Consider the following 15,128-nt stretch of genomic DNA (forward strand, 5'->3'; position numbering starts at 1 on the left):
CAAAACTACAACTCCCAACATGCCTGGACTTTGGCTGTCTGGGAATGCTGGGAGTTGTAGTTTTGCAACAGCTGGAGGCACTCTGGTTAAGGAAACACAGGTCTACTATAAGAAGCATCAGTAATTATTATTATCATTGTGCTGTGCTCATACACTATAATGAACGCTTGCTGCACTGCTCTCGGCTTCACGTACAGCAGTGACATCTAGTGGACAGTTGCTCGATATTGCACCCTGTTACCTAATGTTTTACCCACAGTAAAGATGGCGCCGCGGCTGCTTCCTGTTTCCTCCGTTGTCATGTGACAAATGCAGCCGGAGGTACAGTGTCCGCAAAGGTCAAAACTAAGGAGAGAGGAGGAAATCGCGTTTTGCGGTAAGTAGTTATTTTGTATCATAGATGTGTAAGTGTATGCGGGGATCTCATATACTGCACTGTGCGATCCGCAGGGCACATAGGTCTGCACTGGGGTTTATTACTGTGAAGTGCCCGGCAGGGGCAGAAGGTGGTGTGACCCTGACATAAGGGCAGAATTTTGGAAGTGAAAGAAGGAAAAAAAAGAGGGACAACATGGTGCCCCCCACAATGCCAGTTACAGATACCCCCATAGTACCAGTCTCTCACACACACACACACACACACACACACACACCTCTTATAGTGCCAACTACAGATACCCCCCCCATACTGCCAGCTACAACTACCACCATATAATTCCAACTACACATAGTCCTATATACTGCCAGTTACACCTACACCCCATAGTGCCAGTCACACCTACACCCCATAGTGCCAGTCACACCTACACCCCATAGTGCCAGTCACACCTACACCCCATAGTGCCAGTCACACCTACACCCAATAGTGCCAGTCACACCTACACCCCATAGTGCCAGTCACACCTACACCCCATAGTGCCAGTCACACCTACACCCCATAGTGCCAGTCACACCTACACCCCATAGTGCCAGTCACACCTACACCCCATAGTGGCAGTCACACCTACACCCCATAGTGCCAGTCACACCTACACCCCATAGTGCCAGTCACACCTACACCCCATAGTGCCAGTCACTCATACACCCCATAGTGCCAGACACACACACACACACACACACGCTATAGTGCCAGTCACACCCCCCCCCATAGTGCCAGTCACACACACACACACCCCATAGTGCCAGTCACACATACACCCCATAGTGCCAGTCACACATACACCCCATAGTGCCAGTCACACCTACACCCCATAGTGCCAGTCACACCTACACCCCATAGTGCCAGTCACACCTACACCCCATAGTGCCAGTCACACCTACACCCCATAGTGCCAGTCACACCTACACCCCATAGTGCCAGTCACACATACACCCCATAGTGCCAGACACACATACACACACCCTATGGTGCCAGTCACACACACACACACCCCATAGTGCCAGTCACACATACACCCTATAGTGCCAGTCACACCTACACCCCATAGTGCCAGTCACACCTACACCCCATAGTGCCAGTCACACATACACACACACACACACACACACACCTCTTATAGTGCCAACTACAGATACCCCCCCCATACTGCCAGCTACAACTACCACCATATAATTCCAACTACACATAGTCCTATATACTGCCAGTCACACCTACACCCCATAGTGCCAGTCACACCTACACCCCATAGTGCCAGTCACACCTACACCCCATAGTGCCAGTCACACCTACACCCCATAGTGCCAGTCACACCTACACCCCATAGTGCCAGTCACACCTACACCCCATAGTGCCAGTCACACCTACACCCCATAGTGCCAGTCACACCTACACCCCATAGTGCCAGTCACACCTACACCCCATAGTGCCAGTCACACCTACACCCCATAGTGCCAGTCACACCTACACCCCATAGTGCCAGTCACACATACACCCCATAGTGCCAGACACACACACACACGCTATAGTGCCAGTCACACACACACACCCCCCCCCCCATAGTGCCAGTCACACACTCACACACACACCCCATAGTGCCAGTCACACACACACCCCATAGTGCCAGTCACACATACACCCCATAGTGCCAGTCACACCTACACCCCATAGTGCCAGTCACACCTACACCCCATAGTGCCAGTCACACCTACACCCCATAGTGCCAGTCACACATACACCCCATAGTGCCAGTCACACATACACCCCATAGTGCCAGTCACACCTACACCCCATAGTGCCAGTCACACATACACCCCATAGTGCCAGACACACATACACACACCCTATAGTGCCAGTCACACACACACACCCCATAGTGCCAGACACACATACACGCTATAGTGCCAGTCACACACACACACACACACACCCTATAGTGCCAGTCACACACACACACCATAGTGCCAGTCACACCTACACCCTATAGTGCCAGTCACACACACACCCCATAGTGCCAGTCACACATACACCCCATAGTGCCAGTCACACATACACCCCATAGTGCCAGTCACACATACACCCCATAGTGCCAGTCACACATACACCCCATAGTGCCAGTCACACATACACCCCATAGTGCCAGTCACACATACACCCCATAGTGCCAGTCACACACACCCCATAGTGCCAGTCACACACACCCCATAGTGCCAGTCACACACACACCCCATAGTGCCAGTCACACACACACCCCATAGTGCCAGTCACACCTACACCCCATAGTGCCAGTCACGCATACACCCCATAGTGCCAGTCACGCATACACCCCATAGTGCCAGTCACGCATACACCCCATAGTGCCAGTCACGCATACACCCCATAGTGCCAGTCACGCATACACCCCATAGTGCCAGTCACGCCTACACCCCATAGTGCCAGTCACGCCTACACCCCATAGTGCCAGTCACGCCTACACCCCATAGTGCCAGTCACGCCTACACCCCATAGTGCCAGTCACGCCTACACCTCATAGTGCCAGTCACGCCTACACCCCATAGTGCCAGCCACGCCTACACCCCATAGTGCCAGCCACGCCTACACCCCATAGTGCCAGCCACGCCTACACCCCATAGTGCCAGCCACACCTACACCCCATAGTGCCAGCCACACGTACACCCCATAGTGCCAGCCACACGTACACCCCATAGTGCCAGCCACACCTACACCCCATAGTGCCAGCCACACCTACACCCCATAGGGCCAGCCACACATACACCCTATAGTGCCAGTCACACATACACCCTATAGTGCCAGTCACAGATACACCCCATAGTGCCAGTCACACCTACACCCCATAGTGCCAGTCACAGACACACCATAGTGCCAGTCACACACACACCATAGTGCCAGTCACACACACACACACCCCATAGTGCCAGTCACACACACACCCCATAGTGCCAGTCACACACACACCTCATAGTGCCAGTCACAGACACACACCATAGTGCCAGTCACAGACACACCCCATAGTGCCAACTACAGATACCCCCCCCATACTGCCAGCTACAACTACCACCATATAATTCCAACTACACATAGTCCTATATACTGCCAGTTACACCTACACCCCATAGTGCCAGTCACACCTACACCCCATAGTGCCAGTCACACCTACACCCCATAGTGCCAGTCACACCTACACCCCATAGTGCCAGTCACACCTACACCCCATAGTGCCAGTCACACATACACCCCATAGTGCCAGTCACACATACACCCCATAGTGCCAGTCACACCTACACCCCATAGTGCCAGACACACATACACACACCCTATAGTGCCAGTCACACACACACACCCCATAGTGCCAGATACACATACACGCTATAGTGCCAGTCACACACACACACACACACACACCCTATAGTGCCAGTCACACACACACCATAGTGCCAGTCACACCTACACCCTATAGTGCCAGTCACACACACACCCCATAGTGCCAGTCACACATACACCCCATAGTGCCAGTCACACATACACCCCATAGTGCCAGTCACACATACACCCCATAGTGCCAGTCACACATACACCCCATAGTGCCAGTCACACATACACCCCATAGTGCCAGTCACACATACACCCCATAGTGCCAGTCACACATACACCCCATAGTGCCAGTCACACATACACCCCATAGTGCCAGTCACACACACACCCCATAGTGCCAGTCACACATACACCCCATAGTGCCAGTCACACACACACCCCATAGTGCCAGTCACACACACACCCCATAGTGCCAGTCACACACACCCCATAGTGCCAGTCACACCTACACCCCATAGTGCCAGTCACGCATACACCCCATAGTGCCAGTCACGCATACACCCCATAGTGCCAGTCACGCATACACCCCATAGTGCCAGTCACGCATACACCCCATAGTGCCAGTCACGCATACACCCCATAGTGCCAGTCACGCATACACCCCATAGTGCCAGTCACGCCTACACCCCATAGTGCCAGTCACGCCTACACCTCATAGTGCCAGTCACGCCTACACCCCATAGTGCCAGCCACGCCTACACCCCATAGTGCCAGCCACGCCTACACCCCATAGTGCCAGCCACACCTACACCCCATAGTGCCAGCCACACGTACACCCCATAGTGCCAGCCACACGTACCCCCCATAGTGCCAGCCACACCTACACCCCATAGTGCCAGCCACACGTACACCCCATAGTGCCAGCCACACGTACACCCCATAGTGCCAGACACACATACACACACCCTATAGTGCCAGTCACACACACACCCCATAGTGCCAGATACACATACACGCTATAGTGCCAGTCACACACACACACACCCTATAGTGCCAGTCACACACACACCATAGTGCCAGTCACACCTACACCCTATAGTGCCAGTCACACACACACCCCATAGTGCCAGTCACACATACACCCCATAGTGCCAGTCACACATACACCCCATAGTGCCAGTCACACATACACCCCATAGTGCCAGTCACACATACACCCCATAGTGCCAGTCACACATACACCCCATAGTGCCAGTCACACATACACCCCATAGTGCCAGTCACACACACACCCCATAGTGCCAGTCACACACACCCCATAGTGCCAGTCACACACACACCCCATAGTGCCAGTCACACCTACACCCCATAGTGCCAGTCACGCATACACCCCATAGTGCCAGTCACGCATACACCCCATAGTGCCAGTCACGCATACACCCCATAGTGCCAGTCACGCATACACCCCATAGTGCCAGTCACGCATACACCCCATAGTGCCAGTCACGCATACACCCCATAGTGCCAGTCACGCATACACCCCATAGTGCCAGTCACGCATACACCCCATAGTGCCAGTCACGCCTACACCCCATAGTGCCAGTCACGCCTACACCCCATAGTGCCAGCCACGCCTACACCCCATAGTGCCAGCCACGCCTACACCCCATAGTGCCAGCCACGCCTACATCCCATAGTGCCAGCCACGCCTACACCCCATAGTGCCAGCCACACGTACACCCCATAGTGCCAGCCACACCTACACCCCATAGTGCCAGCCACACCTACACCCCATAGTGCCAGTCACACACACACCATAGTGCCAGTCACACACACACACACCATAGTGCCAGTCACACACACACACACCCCATAGTGCCAGTCACACACACACCCCATAGTGCCAGTCACACACACACCCCATAGTGCCAGTCACAGACACACACCATAGTGCCAGTCACAGACATACACCCCATAGTGCCAGACACAGACCACCCCATAGTGCCAACTACAGATCGCCCCATAGTGCCAGACACAGACCACCCCATAGTGCCAACTACAGATACACCCTATAGTGCCAACTACAGATACGCCCCCATACTGTCAGCAACAGCTACCACCATATAGTTACAACTACACATAGTCCTATATAGCGCCAACTAGAGATCGCCCCATAGTGCCAGTCACAGATCCTACACAGTGCCAGTTACGGATACCTCCCATCGTGCCAGGCACAGTTAACCCCCATAGTACCAATTTCCATCCACAGATAATCCCTCCATATAGTGTCACACAGATCCCTCCATATAGTGCCAGCCACAAATAAACTTTATAGTGCTAATAACAGATCCCCCCCATAGTGCCAGCCACAGACCACCATATAGTGCCAACTAAAGCTTCCCCCCCCCATAGTGCCAAGTTACCAACTTCATATTCCCCCCATAGTGCCAACTACAGATCCCCACTATAGTGCCAGCCATAGATTCCCTCCGTATAGTGCCACACAGATCCCTCCATATAGTGCCAGCCATAGATTCCCTCCGTATAGTGCCAGCCATAGATACCCTCCGTATAGTGCCAGCCATAGATACCCTCCGTATAGTGCCAGCCATAGATACCCTTCGTATAGTGCCAGCCATAGATACCCTTCGTATAGTGCCAGCCATAGATACCCTTCGTATAGTGCCAGCCATAGATTCCCTCCGTATAGTGTCACACAGATCCCTCCATATAGTGCCAGCCATAGATTCCCTCCGTATAGTGTCACACAGATCCCTCCGTATAGTGCCAGCCATAGATTCCCTCCGTATAGTGCCAGCCAGAGATACCCTCCGTATAGTGCCAGCCAGAGATACCCTCCGTATAGTGTCACACAGATCCCTCCGTATAGTGCCAGCCATAGATTCCCTCCGTATAGTGCCAGCCAGAGATACCCTCCGTATAGTGCCAGCCAGAGATACCCTCTGTATAGTGCCAGCTAGAGATACCCTCCGTATAGTGCCAGCCAGAGATTCCCTCCGTATAGTGCCAGCCATAGATACCCTCCGTATAGTGCCAGCCAGAGATACCCTCCGTATAGTGCCAGCCAGAGATTCCCTCTGTATAGTGCCAGCCAGAGATTCCCTCTGTATAGTGCCAGCCAGAGATTCCCTCCGTATAGTGCCAGCCATAGATACCCTCCGTATAGTGCCAGCCATAGATACCCTCCGTATAGTGCCAGCCATAGATACCCTCCGTATAGTGCCAGCCATAGATACCCTTCGTATAGTGCCAACTACAGATCCCCACTATAGAGCCAGCCATAGATTCCCTCCGTATAGTGCCAGCCATAGATACCCTCCATATAGTGCCAGCCATAGATTCCCTCTGTATAGTGCCAGCCAGAGATACCCTCCGTATAGTGCCAGCCATAGATTCCCTCTGTATAGTGCCAGCCATAGATTCCCTCCATATAGTGCCAGCCATAGATACCCTCCATATAGTGCCAACATAAACCCACAGTGTGATTGAGTGACTTCCCATCATGCAGTGCTCCGGTAGGTGTTGCGTTGCTCACTATGTCTCTGTTTCGGTCTCGTGTAGACTCGGAGATGCCGCCCCACGTCTCCCAGGTGAGATCTCTGTATAAGAAGATCCTCCTCCTGCACCGGATGTTACCGCTTCACCTCAGGGCGCTGGGCGATCAGTACGTGAAGGACGAGTTCAGGAAACACAAGGGCGTCGGTCCCGCTGAGGCCAAAGTCTTCATGAAAGAATGGGAGGTACTGACCGCTCCGCACTTATTAAGGGGGCACTCCAACCTGAGAAAACATCTCTCCTGTATATTAGATGCTTGATGAGTGGGGCTCTACATGGTGTGATGTCAGAGATGTCCTGTGTGCTCTCAGCCAATCAGGTGTCTCCATCTGCTGCTCTATCTCTTCTCCCTCCAGATCCCTCTGTATTGTGATATTATTCAACTAGTAACTGTGACCCCTCCAATACTGCCCCCTGTGGTCTCCACTAGTAACTGTGACCCCTCCAATACTGCCCCCTGTGGTCTCCACTAGTAACTGTAACCCCTCCAATACTGCCCCCTGTGGTCTCCACTAGTAACTGTGACCTCCCCAATACTGCCCCCTGTGGTCTCCACTAGTAACTGTGACCCCTCCAATACTGCCCCCTGTGGTCTCCTCTAGTAACTGTGACCTCTCCAATACTGCCCCCTGTGGTCTTCACTAGTAACTGTGACCTCTCCAATACTGCCCCCTGTGGTCTCCACTAGTAACTGTGACCTCTCCAATACTGCCCCCTGTGGTCTCCACTAGTAACTGTGACCTCTCCAATACTGCCCCCTGTGGTCTCCTCTAGTAACTGTGACCTCTCCAATACTGCCCCCTGTGGTCTTCACTAGTAACTGTGACCTCTCCAATACTGCCCCCTGTGGTCTCCACTAGTAACTGTGACCCCTCCAATACTGCCCCCTGTGGTCTCCTCTAGTAACTGTGACCTCTCCAATACTGCCCCCTGTGGTCTCCTCTAGTAACTGTGACCCCTCCAATACTGCCCCCTGTGGTCTCCTCTAGTAACTGTGACCTCTCCAATACTGCCCCCTGTGGTCTCCACTAGTAACTGTGACCTCTCCAATACTGCCCCCTGTGGTCTCCAATAGTAACTGTGACCTCTCCAATACTGCCCCCTGTGGTCTCCACTAGTAACTGTGACCTCTCCAATACTGCCCCCTGTGGTCTCCTCTAGTAACTGTGACCCCTCCAATACTGCCCCCTGTGGTCTCCTCTAGTAACTGTGACCTCTCCAATACTGCCCCCTGTGGTCTCCACTAGTAACTGTGACCTCTCCAATACTGCCCCCTGTGGTCTCCTCTAGTAACTGTGACCCCTCCAATACTGCCCCCTGTGGTCTCCACTAGTAACTGTGACCCCTCCAATACTGCCCCCTGTGGTCTCCTCTAGTACCTGTGACCCCTCCAATACTGCCCCCTGTGGTCTCCTCGAGTAACTGTGACCCCTCCAATACTGCCCCCTGTGGTCTCCTCTAGTAACTGTGACCTCTCCAATACTGCCCCCTGTGGTCTCCACTAGTAACTGTGACCTCTCCAATACTGCCCCCTGTGGTCTCCTCTAGTAACTGTGACCCCTCCAATACTGCCCCCTGTGGTCTCCACTAGTAACTGTGACCTCTCCAATACTGCCCCCTGTGGTCTCCACTAGTAACTGTGACCTCTCCAATACTGCCCCCTGTGGTCTCCACTAGTAACTGTGACCTCTCCAATACTGCCCCCTGTGGTCTCCACTAGTAACTGTGACCTCTCCAATACTGCCCCCTGTGGTCTCCACTAGTAACTGTGACCTCTCCAATACTGCCCCCTGTGGTCTCCACTAGTAACTGTGACCTCTCCAATACTGCCCCCTGTGGTTTCCACTAGTAACTGTGACCCCTCCAATACTGCCCCCTGTGGTCTCCACTAGTAACTGTGACCTCCCCAATACTGCCCCCTGTGGTTTCCACTAGTAACTGTGACCCCTCCAATACTGCCCCCTGTGGTCTCCACTAGTAACTGTGACCTCCCCAATACTGCCCCCTGTGGTTTCCACTAGTAACTGTGACCCCTCCAATACTGCCCCCTGTGATCTCCTCTAGTAACTGTGACCTCTCCAATACTGCCCCCTGTGGTCTCCACTAGTAACTGTGACCTCTCCAATACTGCCCCCTGTGGTCTCCACTAGTAACTGTGACCTCTCCAATACTGCCCCCTGTGGTCTCCACTAGTAACTGTGATCTCTCCAATACTGCCCCCTGTGGTCTCCACTAGTAACTGTGATCTCTCCAATACTGCCCCCTGTGGTCTCCACTAGTAACTGTGACCCCTCCAATACTGCCCCCTGTGGTCTCCACTAGTAACTGTGACCCCTCCAATACTGCCTCCTGTGGTCTCCACTAGTAACTGTGACCTCTCCAATACTGCCCCCTGTGGTCTCCACTAGTAACTGTGACCCCTCCAATACTGCCCCCTGTGGTCTCCACTAGTAACTGTGACCTCTCCAATACTGCCCCCTGTGGTCTCCACTAGTAACTGTGATCTCTCCAATACTGCCCCCTGTGGTCTCCACTAGTAACTGTGACCCCTCCAATACTGCCCCCTGTGGTCTCCACTAGTAACTGTGACCCCTCCAATACTGCCCCCTGTGGTCTCCACTAGTAACTGTGACCCCTCCAATACTGCCCCCTGTGGTCTCCACTAGTAACTGTGACCTCTCCAATACTGCCCCCTGTGGTCTCCACTAGTAACTGTGACCCCTCCAATACTGCCCCCTGTGGTCTCCTCTAGTAACTGTGACCCCTCCAATACTGCCCCCTGTGGTCTCCACTAGTAACTGTGACCCCTCCAATACTTCCCCCTGTGGTCTCCACTAGTAACTGTGACCCCTCCAATACTGCCCCCTGTGGTCTCCTCTAGTAACTGTGACCTCTCCAATACTGCCCCCTGTGGTCTCCTCTAGTAACTGTGACCCCTCCAATACTGCCCCCTGTGGTCTCCACTAGTAACTGTGACCCCTCCAATACTGCCCCCTGTGGTCTCCTCTAGTAACTGTGACCCCTCCAATACTGCCCCCTGTGGTCTCCACTAGTAACTGTGACCCCTCCAATACTGCCCCCTGTGGTCTCCACTAGTAACTGTGACCTCTCCAATACTGCCCCCTGTGGTCTCCACTAGTAACTGTGACCTCTCCAATACTGCCCCCTGTGGTCTCCACTAGTAACTGTGACCCCTCCAATACTGCCCCCTGTGGTCTCCACTAGTAACTGTGACCCCTCCAATACTGCCCCCTGTGGTCTCCACTAGTAACTGTGACCTCTCCAATACTGCCTCCTGTGGTCTCCATTAGTAACTGTGACCTCCCCAATACTGCCCCCTGTGGCCTCCATTAGTAACTGTGACCTCTCCAATACTGCCCCCCTGTGGCCTCCACTAGTAACTGTGACCTCCCCAATACTGCCCCCTGTGGTCTCCTCTAGTAACTGTGACCTCTCCAATACTGCCCCCTGTGGTCTCCTCTAGTAACTGTGACCTCTCCAATACTGCCCCCTGTGGTCTCCACTAGTAACTGTGACCCCTCCAATACTGCCCCCTGTGGTCTCCTCTAGTAACTGTGACCTCCCCAATACTGCCCCCTGTGGTCTCCACCTGTAACTATTACCCCACTAGTAACTGTGACCTCTCCAATACTGCCCCCTGTGGTCTCCTCTAGTAACTGTGACCCCTCCAATACTGCCCCCTGTGGTCTCCACCTGTAACTATTACCCCACTAGTGACTGTGATCCTCTGTGCCCCTTATGGTCCCCACTAATAACTGTCACCCAGTCAGAGTATATTCCATTGATCCCCACCCTCTGTTTCCTGTCACTGAGCCAGTTACTAACCCAGGGCAGAGTTCCTGCACTTTTTCCACAGCAGGTACACTGTTCCCATTAGCAGGACCAACAATTGAGTGGAAACACTTTTTTTCCCCAGGACTTAACCCCTTTGTAACTAAACCATTTACATATCTCCTCCCCCAGCCCCAGTCTCCTCATTTTGTGTACTAACCTTTTTTGTGGTCCAGTATCAAACGCCTTAGAAAAGTCCAGATATAGAACATCCACAGCTTCACCCCGATCCAATCTATAACTGATCTCCTCATACAAGCTGATCAGATTAGTCTGACTTTTTCACCCTTTTTGAATATTCGCACCACATTTGCACACGTTTTGCTGCCCTCACTGAAGATGAAATAACATAAAGATGGGATAACATAAGGTGATTGGTTGAAGAGACCCAGCACAGCACAGCAGACTCAGGGAGGAGGTGAATGCTTGGTGAGTGAGGGCGGGTTCAGTGCTTTCCTCCCTTCCTGAGCAGTGGATGTCAGAATGAGTGAGCTGCAGAACAGAGGGATCTGTGAGCCAAATACAGAAGATAGACACATGAAAAGCATCTGCATGACCTAGTGAGTAACATATAGGAGAATTATTTATTTCTGGGATATGACAGGTACATATAGTGAGGTATCATTCATGAGAATTAACTCTGATGTTTATTGTTATCAGTTACACCTAGAGTCGGCCGCAGGGCCCTTGTTGTGCCCTAGAAGTGTACAAACAGCAAATAAAAGGATAAAACCAACACAGAGTAAAACTTCTCATAAGAAATAGAAAAAAGATGCTCTGGCCATGACATGAATTATACTTCTGATATAGAATCAATTCATAATAATAATAATAATATAAAATAAATATATATATATACAGTACAGACCATAAGTTTGGACACACCTTCTCATTCAGAGTTTTCTTTATTTTCATGACTATGATAATTGTAGATTCACACTGAAGGCATCAAAACTATGAATTATCAGATGTGGAATTATATACATAACAAAAAAGTGTGAAAATCTGTCATATTCTAGGTTCTAGCTCCTTTTGCTTTGATTACTTTGCACACTCATTCTCTTGATGATCTTCAAGAGGTAGTCACCTGAAATGGTCTTCCAACAGTCTTGAAGGAGTTCCCATCTGGATTGGGTTCAGGTCCGGTGACTGTGGAGGCCAGGTCATCTGGCGCAGCACCCATCACTCTCCTTCTTGGTGAAATAGCCCTTACACAGCCTGGAGGTGTTTGGGGTCATTGTCCTGTTGAAAAATAAATGATGGTCCAACTAAACACAAACCGGATGGAATAGCAGCCGCTGCACGATACTGTGGTAGCCATGCTGGGTCAGTATGCCTTCAATTATGAATAAATCCCCAACAGTGTCACCAGCAAAGCCCCCCCCCCCCCCACACCACCACACTTCCTCCTCCACACCATCACACCTCCTCCTCCACACCATCACACCTCCTCCTCCACACCAGCACACCTCCTCCCCCCACACCATCACACCTCCTCCCCCACACCAGCACACCTCCTCCCCCACACCATCGCACCTCCTCCCCCACACCATCGCACCTCCTCCTCCACACCATCGCACCTCCTCCTCCACACCAGCGCACCTCCTCCTCCACACCAGCACACCACCTCCTCCACACCATCACACCTCCTCCCCCACATCATCACTCCTCCTCCTCCCCCACACCAGCACACCTCCTCCCCCACATCATCACACCTCCTCCCCCACATCATCACACCTCCTCCTCCACACCATCACACCTCCTCCTCCACACCAGCACACCTCCTCCTCCACACCAGCACACCTCCTCCTCCACACCAGCACACCTCCTCCTCCACACCATCACACCTCCTCCTCCACACCATCACACCTCCTCCTCCACACCATCACACCTCCTCCTCCACACCATCACACCTCCTCCTCCACACCATCACACCTCCTCCTCCACACCATCACACCTCCTCCTCCACACCATCACACCTCCTCCTCCACACCATCACACCTCCTCCCCCACACCATCACACCTCCTCCTCCACACCATCACACCTCCTCCCCCACACCATCATACCTCCTTCTCCACATCATCACACCTCCTCCCCCACATCATCACACCTCCTCCCCCACATCATCACACCTCCTCCCCCCACACCATCACACCTCCTCCTCCACACCATCACACCTCCTCCCCCACACCAGCACACCTCCTCCCCCACACCAGCACACCTCCTCCCCCACATCATCACACCTCCTCCCCCCAAATCATCACACCTCCTCCCCCCAAATCATCACACCTCCTCCCCCACACCAGCACACCTCCTCCCCCACACCAGCAAACCTCCTCTCCCACATCATCACACCTCCTCCTCCACACCATCGCACCTCCTCCTCCACACCATCGCACCTCCTCCTCCACACCAGCACACCTCCTCCTCCACACCAGCACACCTCCTCCCCCACACCATCACACCTCCTCCTCCACACCAGCACACCTGTGAAGTGAAAACCATTTCAGGTGACTACCTCTTGAATCTCAACAAGAGAATGCCAAGAGTGTACAAAGCAGTAATCAAAACAAAAGGCGTCTGGAACCTAGAATATGACATATTTTCAGTTGTTTCACACTTTTTTGTTATGTATATAATTCCACATGTGATAATTCATAGTTTTGATACCTTCAGTGTAAATCTACAATATTCATAGTCATGAAAATAAAGAAAACTCTGAATGAGAAGGTGTGTCCAAACTTTTGGTCTGTACTGTGTGTGTGTGTGTGTATATGTGTGTGTGTGTATGTATGTATATATATATATGTATATATATATATATATATATATATATATATATATATATATATATAAATATTATATAGTGGATAGGCACCATCTAATTCGTCCTGTGAAGAGATTCAGTACTGTGCAGTCATAATATGTAGGTTTTATGCTTTATTATTTACATGCACTTTTTAAAAAAAACAGCAGATGTTTTGATATTCTTACTCAAGGGTAGGGTCACACATAACAAAGGCTGTCCGAGCATGCTGAGAGTTGTAGTTTTGCAACAGCGGGAGGCACCCTGGTTGGAAAGCACTGCCCTACATAACATTTTAAAAAGGCTGCTGTAATAACAGAGTTTCACCACTAGATGGCGGTAAAGACATACGAAATGTTAGAATTTGCTGTGCAGTTTTCCTGATCTGTGTTCAGACTGGATATTTCTAGCACCGGACTGGTTAACATTGCATTCTATATGCTCTCCTTCATAATAGCAACCGTATTATGCTACAGCTAGATTGGTGGGGGTGCAGAGTTCCCTATTGGCAATAGATGTGGGTCCTAATCATTAGAGCACCCCCACCAATCTAACACCTATACCAGGGATCTTCAACCTGTGGACCTCCAGATGTTGCAAAACTACAACTCCCAGCATTCCGGGACAGCCGACGGCTGTCCGGGAATGCTGGGAGTTGTAGTTTTGCAACATCTGGAGGTCCGCAGGTTGAAGACCACTGACCTATACAGTGGCTATATCATAATGCGTTTGTGTGAGTATCCTTAGTAGTTATCCCTGATTACATAAAACATGGCTTCTTTCTATCAGAAACAGCGCCACTCTTACCTTGTGTGTAATATTGCAGCTTAGTTCCGTTAAGGGGAAAGGAACATAATTGTAATACCACACACAAGTGTGACAAGTGAGGCACTGTTTATTAGAAAGCTGCCAATGTTTTTGTATTTTGTTAATTCGGATAACCCCTTTTAATTCAGGGGTGTTTAGGCATACAGAGAACAGGGACTTCTACTAGAATTACAGACGCCGCCATCCCTGTCCTGCCACTAGGTGGTGCCAGAGCTTTATATTTGAGATTGGTGGGACATGTAAATATTTTATTTATTTATTGAGAGTAAAGTTTAAAGGGGTTGTCCAGGAATTAG

At 51.5% G+C, this 15,128-nt stretch overlaps 1 protein-coding gene across 2 annotated transcripts in view; it reads left to right on the forward strand.

The window, feature by feature from the left end:
* The first annotated feature begins 241 nt into the window (after positions 1-241).
* The window catches only part of SDHAF3 (succinate dehydrogenase complex assembly factor 3), a 42,180-nt gene continuing 27,293 nt past the window's right edge, over positions 242-15,128 (forward strand). Inside the window, exons 1-2 of one of the 2 annotated variants that reach the window (XM_056518348.1) lie at positions 242-376; positions 7,352-7,530. In XM_056518348.1, coding sequence (XP_056374323.1) covers positions 310-376; positions 7,352-7,530 — 246 coding nt within the window. In that variant the 5' untranslated portion in view covers positions 242-309. Of the gene's footprint in view, positions 377-7,338; positions 7,531-15,128 lie in introns of both variants that reach the window. The other variant, XM_056518349.1, reaches the window with a different exon arrangement.

Source organism: Hyla sarda, chromosome 5 (genome assembly GCF_029499605.1).
Source record: "Hyla sarda isolate aHylSar1 chromosome 5, aHylSar1.hap1, whole genome shotgun sequence".
NCBI classification, from domain to species: Eukaryota; Metazoa; Chordata; class Amphibia; order Anura; family Hylidae; genus Hyla; species Hyla sarda.